Source organism: Elephantulus edwardii, unplaced genomic scaffold, assembly GCF_000299155.1.
Source record: "Elephantulus edwardii isolate Elephantulus edwardi_28Jun2011 unplaced genomic scaffold, EleEdw1.0 scaffold00024, whole genome shotgun sequence".
NCBI classification, from domain to species: domain Eukaryota; kingdom Metazoa; phylum Chordata; class Mammalia; order Macroscelidea; family Macroscelididae; genus Elephantulus; species Elephantulus edwardii.
In genome coordinates, this window is record NW_006399774.1 from 2,033,571 (window position 1) to 2,047,648 (window position 14,078).

General features: G+C 44.1%; 1 protein-coding gene across 1 annotated transcript in view; it reads right to left on the reverse strand.

Moving 5' to 3' along the window:
- The window catches only part of RMND1 (required for meiotic nuclear division 1 homolog (S. cerevisiae)), a 53,956-nt gene extending 46,074 nt beyond the window's left edge, over positions 1-7,882 (reverse strand). The window contains exon 1 of the mRNA XM_006882740.1: positions 7,379-7,882. Coding sequence (XP_006882802.1) covers positions 7,379-7,882 — 504 coding nt within the window. The remainder of the gene's footprint in view (positions 1-7,378) is intronic.
- Positions 7,883-14,078: the final 6,196 nt, after the last annotated feature.

A 14,078-nucleotide genomic window follows, 5' to 3' on the forward strand; every position in this document is an offset into this window, starting at 1 on the left:
ATAATTGGAACGTGGAATGTATGAAGCATGAATTTGGGAAATTGAAAGTTGTCAAAAATGAAATGGAATGCATGAAGATCAATACCCTAGGCATCAGTGAACTGAGATGGACTGGCATGGACCACTTTGAATCGGACAATCAACCACAGGATCTATACTAAGAATGAAAAACTGAGGAAGAACAGTGTTAGGTTCATAATGAAAAGACAATCTCAAGATCTATCCTAAATAAAAGGAAGACAACTATTATTCAAATACATGCACCAACAAGTAAAGCCAAAGAGGAGGAAACTGAAAATGTCTACCAAATTTTGCAGTCTGAAATTGATCAAATATGCAAGCAAGATGCATTAACAATTACTAGTAACTGGGATCCAAAAGTTGGAAATAATAAGGAAGGAATGGTTGTCAGAAAGTACAGTCTTGGTGACAGAAATCAGGCTGGATATCGAATGACAGAATATTGTATGCCCAATGGTTTATTTATCACAAATATATTTAAAAAAAAACAACACAGAATGAATCTCTAAAAATGGACAGCACACGAATCAGACTGACTGTATCTGTGGAAAGAATTGTCAGAGAAACTCAATATCAGCATTGAAAGCCAGGTCAGGAGCTGACTGAGGAACAGACCAGCAATTACTCAAATTGAAGCAAGTTCAAATTGAAGCTGAAGAAAATGAAAATAAGTCCACAAGAACCAAAATACAATCTTGAGCCTTTCTTACCTGAATTTAAAAATCATTTCCAGAAGATGTATGAGACACTGAAAATTAATGACTGAAGATCAGATAAGTTAAGGATGAAATAAAATATATTATCCACAAAGAGAGGTCAAGGTCATGACAAAGACAGAAGAGGAAAGACAGACCGAAATGGATGTCAGAAGAGAATAAAAAAATTGCACTAAAGTATAGCAAAGTCAAAATAAAGGGATGAAATGATGAAATAAAAGAGTTGAGCAGATGATTTCAAAGGGTAGCTCGAAAAGACAAAGCATTCTAATGGAATGTGCAAAGAACTGGAGATGGAGAACAAAAGGCAAGAAAGAACTCGCTAGACATTTCTAAACTTGAACAAGCTAAAAAAAAAAACAAATTCAAGTTGCAATACTTACAGATGCAATGGGCAAAATCTTGAAAGATCAAGGAAGCATCAAAAGAAGTTGAAAGAAATACACAGAATCACTCTACCAAAATGATGGAAGTATCAATATGAACAAGAGCCAATGGTGATGAAGGAAGACGTTCAAGCTACACTGAAGGCACTGACAAAAACTAAGGCCCCAGAAAATGATGGAATGCCAATAGATTGTTTCAAATAACTGATGCAGCTCTGGAAGTCTCACCAGTCTATGCCATGAAATTTGGAGCCCAGCTGTTTGGTTATAGAAAGGCTTCAGGTCTTTTGTTCATAGGGTCACTATGAGTTGTGCTGGACTCAAAAGCAATCAACAACAATTATTATTTATAAAATGGTAGCCTAGTGACAAGAAGCAGTGCTGAAATCCTGAAGGCACGTGGTTTGAGGCCATCAGCTGCTCCATGGGAGAAGGATGAGCTATTCCCTCCTGTGGGATTAACTGTTTCTGAAACCCAAATAAAGGGTCAATTATGGGTCAGTTTCCGAATCTTTGGTACATAGCAACAACAACTGTAATTGTTGTTGTTATGTGCCATCGAGTCGCTTGAGACTCTTAGCGACCCTATGTACAACAGCCCTAAACTCCGCTCTGCCCTGTGCCAATCGCACTGTCTCTGACACTCCCATCCCGATTATCCCAGTCACTGAATCAATCCACCTCATAGAGGGCCTTCCTCTCCTGCGCTGTCCCTCCACCCTCCCAAGCATGATGTCCTTCTCTGAGACCAGTCTCTCCTCACAACATGTCCAAAGAATGTTAGACGGAGGCTCAGAATCCTTGCCTCCAAGGAGCCACCCAGTTTAACCCTTTCCAGGACAAATCTGTTTGTTTTCCTAGCAGTCCATGGTATTCTCAATACTCTTCTCCAGCACCACAGCTCAAAGGCATCAATTCTCCTTCTATACTCCTTGGTCATTGTCCAACTCTCTGATGCATAACAAGTGATTGCGAAGACCATGGCCTGTATCAAACGTACCTTAGTCTCCAAAGTGACACCACTGCTCTTCAGTACTTTGGAGAGGTCCGTAGCAACAGATGTTCCCATGGCAATGCGCCTTTTAATTTCCTGGCTACTGGTGCCAAGAGTGTTGACTATGGAGCCAAGCAAACTAAAGCTGTGTACAATCTCAATCTCTTCACCATCCATCCTGATGCTGCCAATTGGTCCAGTGGTGAGAATCTTTGTCTTCTTGACATTGAGCCTCAATCCATATTGTAGGCTGCAGTCCTTGACACTGCAGCAGGTGCTTCAGGTCCTCTTCAGTTTCAGCAAGCAGGGTTGTGTCATCCGCATAACGCAGATTGTTGATAAATCGTCCACCAATCTTGACCCCACATTCCTCCTCATAGAGCCCAGCCTCCCAGATAATCTGTTCTGCATATAGGTTGAAAAGGTATGGAGACAGGACACATCCCTGGCGTATGCCCTTCCCAATTTTGAACCATGCAGTGTTCCCTTGCTCTGTTCTGACGACTGCCTCCTGGTCCAAGTATAGGTTTCGCATTAGCACGATCAAGTGTTCTGGGATTCCCATTCTTCTCAGAGTCAGCCACAGTTTGTTATGATCTACACAGTCAAATGCCTTTGCATAGTCAATGAAACACAGATAGACATTCCTCTGGTATTTTCTGCTTTCAGCTAAGATCCATCTAACATCAGCTACAATATCCCTAGTACCATGACCCCTTCTAAACTCAGCCTGGACTTCTGGTAGTTTTCTGCTGATGTGCTGTTCCAGTCGTTTTTGGATAATCTTCAGTAACATCTTGCTTGCATGTGAAATCAGTGAGATTGTTCTATAGTTTCCACACTCTGTTGGGTCATCTTTCTTTGGGATACGAACAAATATAGATCTCTTCCAGTCAGTTGGCCAAGTGGTCGTTCTCCAGATTTCTTGGCACAACTTGGTGAGCACATCCAGGGCAGCATCTGTTAGCTGAAATATGTCAATTGGTATACCATCTATTCCTGGAGCCTTTTTTTTGCCATTTTCTTCAAAGCAGCCTGAACTTCTTCTTTCATCACCATAGGGTCTTGCTCATATGTTGTTTCATGAAATTGTTCTGTGTCTGCCAATTCAGTCTGGAACAAGGGGTGCATTGCAAGAAAAGCTGGGAGAGGGGGAAGGAGGGGAAGAAAATGTGCAACAATGAAAACAACAACAACTACAATAAATAATGTAGCCATGTCAGTTTCTCTGTAGGTCCCCTGATTAGATCTACTCACACTTCTCATCTCATTATCTGATGCTACATATTTACACTAATAAAATATCTACAATACAACTATCTTGCACATCAATCTAGACCACTTCCCTAACTCTTGCTCCGAGCCCTCAGAGCCCCCATGACTGCCAGGCTCACAGCTGAAATAGCTGGCTCTTCAGAAGACCTCCTGCTGGTCCTACCCCACCAGGGGCAACACCCTGGCTGTTCTTCTTATGAAAGAGGTGACTGAGCCAGATTTGAGGGAGCTCTTTTAGAAAGGGCCGGAGAGTGGCTGACAGGGTCCAGGAGGCTGTGGCAGGGGAGACTGCTGTCACTCCCCTCTGCTCAAATACCCTAGACCGTGGTCTGCAACAGGAGGGTCCCAGGGATAACACGGGCCTGAGGGCTGCAGCAGACATCAGTGCTTCCTCCTCCACAGCCTAGGCTGCTACCCTCCTCTTCTAAGCAGCTGTTGTCCCCAGATGTGGATTCCAAGGCCAGATCAGCAGGGCACTGCTTGTGTGTGTGTGTTGGGGGTGGGGGTGTTTCTCCCCAGCCTGTAGGGTGACAGCAAGCTGCTGGGGCTGCGGAGGAAGCAGCTGCAGGAGTTACGGGCATGGTCAGCAACCCTCATCATCCTCCTGACCCTGGCTCTGCTGGATGCCCTGGCCCCAGAGCTGCCAGCTTTGTCTCCAGTCCAGCCACTGGACCCCAAATCTGCTTGAGCAGGCTTCTGGGTGCCAGAGCGCAGCACCACAGGGGGCAATTCTGAGGTTTGAGCTGCCTCTGCAACATGCTTGTGTAACACGGCTCTGCTTATCGGCCTGGCCTTTGGACGCCAACCACGGCAGTGAGTGGCTCTTTGTGCTTGCTTCTAAACAGTGTGGTCTCAAAGGCTTATCATTCAAACTTACTTCCCTAGCCATTAATTTACTTTGCCATGTGAATGGGTGGGACTATGCAAATAGGGTGTTAGCCTACCCACAGGGGGACTGTCTCTGCTCGCCATTACATTAAGCGGATCCAGAAGCAATAGCAAAGTCTCACCGCCAGCTGAGGAGAAGCAGGCATGCAGTGGGCGCCCTTCAGGATCAGAGATTCTTGCCATCTAGACTTAAAGCCCCAGCAGCCATGGCCGAAGCAGAGGACCAGAGACCCAACATGAAATGGGAGTGCAGACTGCTCCCCCTAAACCCCCCATGGAACTAGAGCTAAAAGCCTCTGCCCACATTTGCTGGACAACTGAAGGACTGGGAGTGAAGGGAGCTGAGGCATAAATGTTTTGGTTACAAGCTTTTAACACTGGCCTAAAGCCACGAAGCTCAGGGCTGAGGTGCTTGCAAGCACATTTCAGAAGCTATCGTCACTGTGTTCTGCTACTTAACCTGAATTATAGCCTTCCGACCCAATATTGTTCTGTGTGGACTGTGACCTACTGCATCAGAGTTTGGACCCAGTAAATCAGTAAGACTGGTGTTGGGCTGAGTAGAAAGAGAGATGGAGATGGGGGACATGTCTGACCTCATGGGAACAGACTTTGTGTTGCTGATGGGGGCTGTCTCCTTTTGTGAAGTTGATAAAGGTCAGATATGGCCATGTCCACACGGCTCTTGCTCTTTTCACATAGAGTAAAAGAAAAAACCAGAGTTGGTCATTCTCTTTACTTGCTATGAGGCCAGGGACGTGGTTATTATTAGGTGCTGTCGAGTCAGCCCCAGCTTACAGCAATCCCCCTGTACAACAGAATAAAACTCTCTTATCCTGCCTTTTCCTCCCGTCTCAGCCTACTGCTGTAGTCACAGGGCCACTCTATTGTGTTGAGGATCTTCTTCTCTTTCACTGACTCTCCACTTTACCAAACACGGTGTCTTTCCCAGGGACTGGCCCTTCCTGAGAATAAGGCCACAGCATGCTTCTCTGCAGCATTCTGACCACACTTCTTCCAGAAAAGATCTGTTTCGTATTTTAGCAGCTCACGGTAATTCAATATTCTTCACCAGCATCGCAATTCAAGGGCATCAATTCTTCGACCTCCCTTCTTCACGCTCTAATCATCACATGCACAGGAAGCAAGTGCAAACACAATGGCTTGGTATAGGCATTCGGGTATATGCTACTTCATTTCATCTCTGTCACTCAGCGTGTGATTTCCTGAGACCACCACGAGGCAATACACTTTCACAATCAGGAGGTAGGGAGGGAACACTGAGCTAAGGGTGATGGAGAAGATTTGCAAATACATGCTGGAAATGGCAACATGATAAACATAATTAATGCACATGTGAAGAAAAAGCAAACAATTTCTTACATATCCACACATACAGACACACATTCATACACTAAAGAAAATCAGGTGGCAGGAAGATTAAAAAAATGTGAAAGTGGCGTAACACAGAACATTTTCATCATATCCACCCTGGGTTCAAAGACACCATGTAAAAATATACACGAGAATCCAAGAGAAAAGTCCTTCATTCCTAACTTCTTAATCTAGAAGGTATGTACACCTTTTCAAAGGAAGTCAACTGCAGCGTAAAATAACAAGGAACACCACCTCCCTGCCGCCACACACACACAGCCAAGGAAACCTGGTTCAGGTTCTCCTTCTTCAGTCAAGACATTCTGACCTGTTTTCTGACAGATTCAGAAGGTCAAGTCAAAGGCTGACTATTCCCTCGTCCTGTTTTTCAATGTCAATGACAGACATGGATGTTCTGTGATTGCTTTTCTATTTGTTCACACCTTTCTGAGTGAATAAAAATGTATTAACTCCTGCTTGGAAGCAGGAGTGGCATCCACTTCCATAAATAGCTTGCCTCCAGAAACCCTATTAACCAGGAGAAAGGATGAAAGTCTTGCACATAAGTGTTGAGGACTTTCGTTCATAGGGTCGCTATGAGTCGCCTATGACTCAATGGCACTTAACACAGAGAGAGACCAGTTGGCCTAGTGGACCGAAAGTGATGCTACTAAGCCAAAGGGGGGTGACTCTAATCCACAGCCTTAAGGCCTGTTTTTCATTGTTTTTGTTCAAACAGTCTTTTAGGTTGTATAGCCCTGGTGTGTCCACTTGCCGTACAGAGGTAACCTGTGGTTGCTGTGAAGCTGAACACTGTGACACTGATGAGTCAAATGCAATAACAGTTACCCATGCTGGACAGTGTTTGGTGGAGCTCACTGATTAAAACAAGCTTGGAAGCAGGAGTGGCATCCACTTCCGTAAATAGCTTGCCTCTGGAAACCCTATGAACCTGGAGAGAAGATGAAAGTCACGCACGCAAGTGTCGAGGACTTTCGTTCATGGGGTCACTATGAGTCACCTACAACTGGACGGCACTTAACAACAACAACACAAGGTGCATTTCGTGGTACTAAGCAAGATAAAAAGGTTAAGAAGGTTTAATCCCAGCCCTGAAATTGCTGACTATTCGGAGGGGAAGTGCAATCTGCTGCTCTGAAATTCTCACCCCCCCGCAGGACTCCCTCAGGCTTCAAAGAACAGGGGCTGTTCTTAGCTGCTCCCAAGTCAGCCCCTGACTCATGGGGACCCAGGAAGAACCCCCATCTGGTTCTATGTCCTCCTCCTGAGCAGTTGTGCATGGGTTGGACCACCGTGACCCACGGGGTTTGGACCAGCCAGTATCCTGATGCAGATCCCAGGTCCATCTTCCTAGTTTGTCTTACTTCATAGCCCAGCACCAGAGTTGCACGCAAGCCACCACTTCACTGACAGAAGGGTCATAGCTGCGCATGCAGGGTGCTGGCCAGGAACTGACATGAGGTCTCCTGACAGAAGGGGAGAGTTGTAACACAGGACCATCAATGCCCTCCCTTCAAAGAACGAGAACGCAAACCCCTCTGGCTTCATTCTCTTCTGCCTGAGGTGTGCCTGTCTGGGCTTCAAGCACTGTGATGGAAAACTACAAGCTGGCCACCCGCTCTCTTTCCTCAGCAGGAAGGCTGTGGTGCAAGGCAGAGAGCGAGACTACGACTAAACAAAGTGCACACCAGGTCCGACTTTACCTCAGTCATGGACAGCAAGGGGAGGTTGGTCCTGGACGGCTGCTTGGTCCGGGATGCCTTGAGTGGTCTCTTGATTTGCGGAACGTCTTGTTTTGGAACAACTGTTTCAGCTGATACCGACGAGGAATGCTTCTTTAGGATCTCCATAAACCACTTAGAACCCAGGAGATTTGGTTTATGAGTCACGCTTCCGTGAATGCCAAACATGTTCAAGGCTGGAAGGTGTGTTTTCCCCTCGGTGCCACACACAGCATTTACTGGGGGAAAGGTATTTGCATTTGGTATTCTCTGGTTCAGTTTCAGGATTGGAGACTTACGTGAACCTTGAGCGGCTGGGTCAGGAAAGGGCAAAGGCAGGTTCTGATTGACGGTGAGGGGGCTGCACATGGTAGCGGTGAACTCCTTCAGCGACTTTGCCGTCAGGTGAGCACGCGTGTGGCACTGACATGCTGTCCACAGGATGCCGTGAGGTCTGCCCACGGTCCTCAGAAGCCTGGCTGGCATCACCACATCATAGCCTGAAAGGAAAGGAATGTCAGGTTTATCTCCGCCCTAATGTTATGAAATATGACAAGAGCTCTGGTGGCCTACTGATAAGCAGCCGTGCTGCCCACCTGAAGGCACCAGCTGCTCCATGGGAAGAGGATGGACAATCTCCTGGTATGTGATTTACTGCCTTTGAGAACCTACGGGAGGGTCAGCTATGAGTGTGTTTCCCTGGGAAGGCGCGTATCGTGCGCCCTGAAAGCACGCCCTTCCCAGCAGCAGCCTCGCCTGCGTGGTGGAGCCTCTCCTGACTCTTCTGCAGAAGTGCACGTCCTCTTTGCGCGTTTGCTCGGCATCCCGGCTGTTGTCAGTGATCACTTGACAAAGCCCGTTTCCTCTCCTGGACACTAGCTCTCTGTGGACAGTGACCTGTCCTCTCATGGCCCTAGCTCACTGTTTATCTCAAGGAAGCAGCTAAGTACAAGTCTTGATTAAAGGAATTTGAAATTTTTTTTAAATTTTATAAATTTTAATGAACATTTACAGAGAGTTTGGATTTCATTCCTTCATTGTTACATTCATTGTTTTCTCCCTGCCCACCTCTCCCCACCCCCAGTTCACTCCTCTTTGAAAATTAAAAGAAAAATTCTTTCATTGGTATACAATCCCCCCTTGCCCTTCCCACACCCCAAGTACTCTCCACTATGCAAATAAAAATTTTTTAAGGGTCCGTGTGCTAATGAAGGGCTCTTCTCTCCCTCCTCTCATTCCTGCATTTGTAGGTCCCTGTCCCGTCCACTGTAGAGTAGCTCTCCTCTGTCACACACCAGGGCACTGAGTCAGAGTCACCGCACAACTGCGATTTCCCCCCCTTTTTTATTATCTTAATAGCTTTATATTTTGTAATCTTCTAGAAAGAAGGGCAAAGGCTAGCTAAAGGAAAAGGCATACCAAGTCTTGTATTTATTTTGTAGTGTCATTCTTACATTGTACTTCTGTTTGTTAGATGTGTGTGTTCCACAGATAATTTTTTTGCAGACATATGCTTATTACCTAGGAGAAGGTTATATTTCATTACTTGGTGCTGGTGGTGTATACTGTCAAGTTGGAACCGACTCACAGCTGACCCTCTAGTAGGTTTTCACGTGGGAGAATGTCCATCCTTCTCCCTCAGAGCAGCTGGTGGATTCGAACTGTGCGACTCTGGGATTGCATCACAGCTTCTTATCACTAGGTCATCAGAGCTCTCTATGAAAGCTTACAGCACTCAACTTATGTGTGCTGCCAAGTCGATTCGACTCTGTAGAACAGAACAGGCCACATGGCTTCGGAGGGTGTAATCTTGACAGAAACACACCACCAAATGTTGCTTCTATGGAGCTGCTGATGGATAAGACTGCCGATCTTTCAGTTAGCAGTCAAGAGTTCTAACTACTTGGTAACCAGGGCTCCCTAGTAGACAATGAATAAGAAGCGTCCCTTCGAAAAGTAATAGGTGCTAGAGATACAGATATGATGAGTCAGTGATCTCTGAATTCACTATCTAAAGGGAGAAACATTTAATGAACATTTACAGAGATTTTGGATTTCCATTCATTCATTGTTTTCTGTTACGGGATAAATACTGAAGGACTAGAAATGGCCATGGGCCAGAGAAGAGAGCATCTGGGGTGAGGTGTGGATGCAGCCTGTTCAAAAAGGTGACAGTTGAACTAGGTCTTGAAAAGACAGAAACATCAGCAAACCGAAGACTCTAGGAATACAGTATTACTGATTCGACAAATGGCCCAACTCCAAAGAGAAGGCAGGATGAGGAGGGGGCAAAGAAGCAGAACACAAAAGGAGCCTCCGCACAGAAGGCTGGAAAGAGACAGATTCTACAGGGAAGGAGAAGCCAGAATGCAAAGCTTATATGATCAAATGTATGTCTGAGAAGCGCACTTTGGTAACAACGTGGAGAAGGGGTTGCGAGAGTCTAAAAGATTACTGAGTACTTTGTATAAAACAGATAATTAGAGAAACTGGACTAAGCGAAGAATATTGCATCAGGATAGTGAGAAGACTCATAAACAACCTTTGCTACGCAGATGACACAAACCTGTCAGCAGAACTGAAGCCAAAGCAAAGGCATTGAAGGCCAAGAAGGCAGTCCTGAAGGGCGACCACAGCCAAAAAAAAAAAGAAGATCCGCACGTCACCCACGTTCCGGCGGCCTAAGATGCTGAGACTCTGACGGCAGCCCAAATACCCCCGGAAGAGCGCTCCCAGGAGAAACAAGCTTGACCACTATGCCATCATCAAATTTCCCCTGACCACTGAGTCAGCTATGAAGAAGATAGAAGATAACAACACACTTGTGTTCATTGTGGATGTCAAGGCCAATAAGCACCAAATTAAACAAGCTGTAAAGAAGCTCTATGACATTGATGTGGCTAAGGTCAACACTTTGATTAGGCCTGATGGAGAGAAGAAGGCCTATGTTCAACTTGCTCCTGATTATGATGCTTTGGATGTTGCCAACAAAATTGGGATCATCTAAACTGAGTCCAGCGGGCTAATTCTAAATGTAATAAAATTTTCTCACCAAAAAACAAAACAAAACAAAACAAAAAAACCTGTCAGCAGAAAGTGAAGAAGACTTTAAACACATGCTACAGGAGATCAAATACAGCCTTTAATATGGATTATATCTCAACAGCAAGAAAACAAAAATCATCACCACGGGACAGATTGGCAACATCATGATAAACAGAGAAAAAGACTGACATTATCAATGATTTCATTTTACTTGGATTTATAATCAACAACCATGGCAACAAGAGTCAAGAAATAAAACAAACAAACAAACAAAAAACAATGAACGAATGGAAATCCAAAATCTCTATAAATGTTCATTAAAATTAATAAAATAAAATTTTAAACACACACACACACACCCCCCAAGAACAGCAACAAAGAAATTAAAAAAACCCCATGCTGTACTGGGAACATTTGCTGTCAAGGAGCTCTCCAAGGTTGTAAAAGAACAAGGATGTCAGTTTAAAGACTAAGGTGTGCCTGAGTCTAGCCATGGTCTTTCAATAGCTTCCTATGTCCCTGAAATTTAGATAATTAAAAAGGAAGACAGAAAAACAATCAATTATTTTTGAAACTTAGATAATGAAAAAGGATGACAGAAGAAGAAGCAATTATTTTTTTCCTTTCTTTTCTTCTTGTGTACCATTGAATCAGATCCGACTGACACAGGGGATTGTTCCTCCTTCTCCAGCAGAGCATCTGGTAGATCCAAACCACACATCTTCAGGAGAGAATCAATTCTTTTTGAAAGTTAGATAATGAAAAAGGATGACAGAAGAAGACAAGTATTTTTGAGTTGCGGTGTTGTGGAGAAGAGCACTGACTACCCCACAGACTGCCAGCAGAACAAACAAATCTATCTTGGAGAAACAATGTAAGCAGGATACTACTCCTGGGAGGCCAGGATGGTGAAACTTTGTGTCACATTCTTCCAGTATGGTGGGGGCGGGGAGGAAGGATGTGCTAGTCCTTGGAAAAAGACACCATGTTGGGTAAAAGAGAGCATCAGCAAAAGCCGGGGAAGATCCTCAATGAGCTGGCCTGATGCCATGACTGCAAGAATGGTCGAGATTAGGGTTAGGGTCTTGGCTCACTTGCTGGTACCTAATAACCCAATGGGGTAAGTTACAGATGAGCTGAGTCTCTTGTTTTTGTTAGGTGTTGTCAAGCTGAGTACAACTCATAGCGACTCTTTGAACAAGAGATCTGAACCCGATCCTATCCTGCACCATCATCACAATTTACGACACCCTTGAGCCCACTGCCGCAGTCACTGGGTCAATGTCAGTCCACCTGGTTTAGGGTCTTCCTTTCTTTTGCAACATCTCCACCTCCCAAGCACAATGCTTCTCTATGAAGAACAGCCTCTCCTAGCAACATGGCCAAAGATTGTGAGAAGAAGCTTCATCATCTTTGCCTCCAAGGAGCACTCTGGCTGCACCTTCTTCAAGACATACCTGTTTTTGCTTTTTGGATTTTGTTTTCATTTGTATGTTTGTTTTTGGCAGTCCATGGATTATCCAGTACTCTTCACTAACACCACAGCTCAAAGGCATTCAAAGCATTCATTTTTCTTCTGCCATCCTTATTCACAGTCCAGCTCTCAGGCGCACAACAAGTGACTGAAAAGATCATGGCTTTTACCAGGCATATCTTAGTCCTCGAACTGATATCACTGCTCCTCAATAATTTGGAGAGGTCCCTGACTACACATGTGGATCCAAGCAAGACGAAGTCCTTCTTCACTGTTACAAGGTTATGTAACTCAGGCTTAGTAGGGAGGCTAATAAAAGTGCTCATAGTTGTAAACTGCAGAGAAGACTCTGAAACCTGTCTTTTCCAATTCCAGACAACAGTCTTAACCATTCTACTATTTTACATTGCTAGGGGAGGCTCTAGGGTCAAGGATGAATTAAAGAAATACTGAAGAAGTAGAACCTGATACTGTTTTCTATCCAGCTCCTTCAAAGTATCTTCAAACATTGATATTCTGTATTTAGCTCTATTAGCTAATGCAATTCACTTTTACTTGGAATTACTCTTTCCCAGTTCAATCAACAGATTTTGAAGACTCCAATTACATATTATGAATCTATGAGATATCTGTATCTATATATTATGAATCCATGGGTGTCTATGAGAATCCCTGAAGGGTCTTGTTTTAATGGAGACTGTGATTCAGCATTTAAGGAGCCTTTGGGGTTCTAGGAATAGTTCAAGCGCCCAGTGGCACTTTGTTAACTGACTGCCTCCCCCCAGGAGACCTGATCTTCCATCCACCCCAGCTACATCCACCTCTCACTCTCTGAGCAGCATAACAGGCTCGCCACCAGCACAGGTGCTACTGAGCACTCAAAACATGGCTAGCACCACCGGAGATTGAATTTATCAATGCAAAAATCTCAATTCTTACACACACTACTTTTGTAGTCAGAGATCGCTTGAACATGCAATCCAGATGCATTAATAATGGTTGACTAGAATGCAAAAGTTGGTAACAGAGAAGAAGGATCAGTAGTTAGAAAACGTGGGCTTGGTGATAGAAATAAAGCTGGAGATAGAATTTTGCAAATATGTTTTATAAGAAACATAAACGCAGGCTATACACATGGATTTCACCTGATGGTATGCAAAGGAATCAGATCAATAACATCTATGGAAAGAATTGCTGGAAAAGCTCAGTATCAGCTGTGAAAACTAGGCCAGGTGCTGATTGTGGAACAGACCACCAACTACTCATACGCAAGTTCAAGCTGAGGAAAATGAAATCAAATCCATGGGAACCAAAATTTGACTTTGAATCTATCCTGCCTGAATTTCAAAACCATCTCAGGAATAGCTTTGAGGCCTTGAACACTAATGAGTGAAGACCAGATAAGCTGTGGGGCGATATAAAGAATTTCATCAAGGAAGAACTCAAAAGATCATTGCAAAGACAGAGAGGGAAGAAAAGACTAAGATGGATGTCAGAAGAAACTCTGAATACTAAACTAAAGCATGAGAAGCCAAAGCTAAAGGAAGAAATCAAGATTTTAAGGAGTCGAATAGAAGATTGCAAAGGGTAGAGTGGGAAGACAAAGTATATATAGTATTAAAAAGAAATGTGCAAAGAGCTGGAGTCAGAAAATCAAAGGGGCTGAACTCGCTCAGCATTTCTTTTTCTTTTCTGCTGAGCATTTCTTAAGCTAAAGGATCTGAAGAACAAATTCAAGTCTTGAGTTGCAATACTTAAGGATGCTTTGGGCAGAATATTAAATGATCCAGGAAGCATTAAAAGAAGATGGAAAGAGTATAAAAAATCATTATACCAAAATGAATTGGTGGACACAGAAGAATTTCCTGAAACAATATATGAGCAAGAGCCTATGGTGATGAAGGAAGAAGTGCAAGCTGATCGGGAAGAATGGGCAAAAAACAAGGCCCCAGGAATTGATGATATACAATTGACATATTTCAACTGGACGTGCTCATCAAGTTGTGCCAAGAAATGTGGAGGAAAACCACCTGGCCAACCAACTGGAAGAGATCTATATTTGTTCCCATTTCAGAGAAAGGTGATCTGATAGAGTGTGGAAATTTCCCACCAGTATCATTGATATCATATGCAAGCAAGAGTCTGCTGAAAATTATCCAAAAA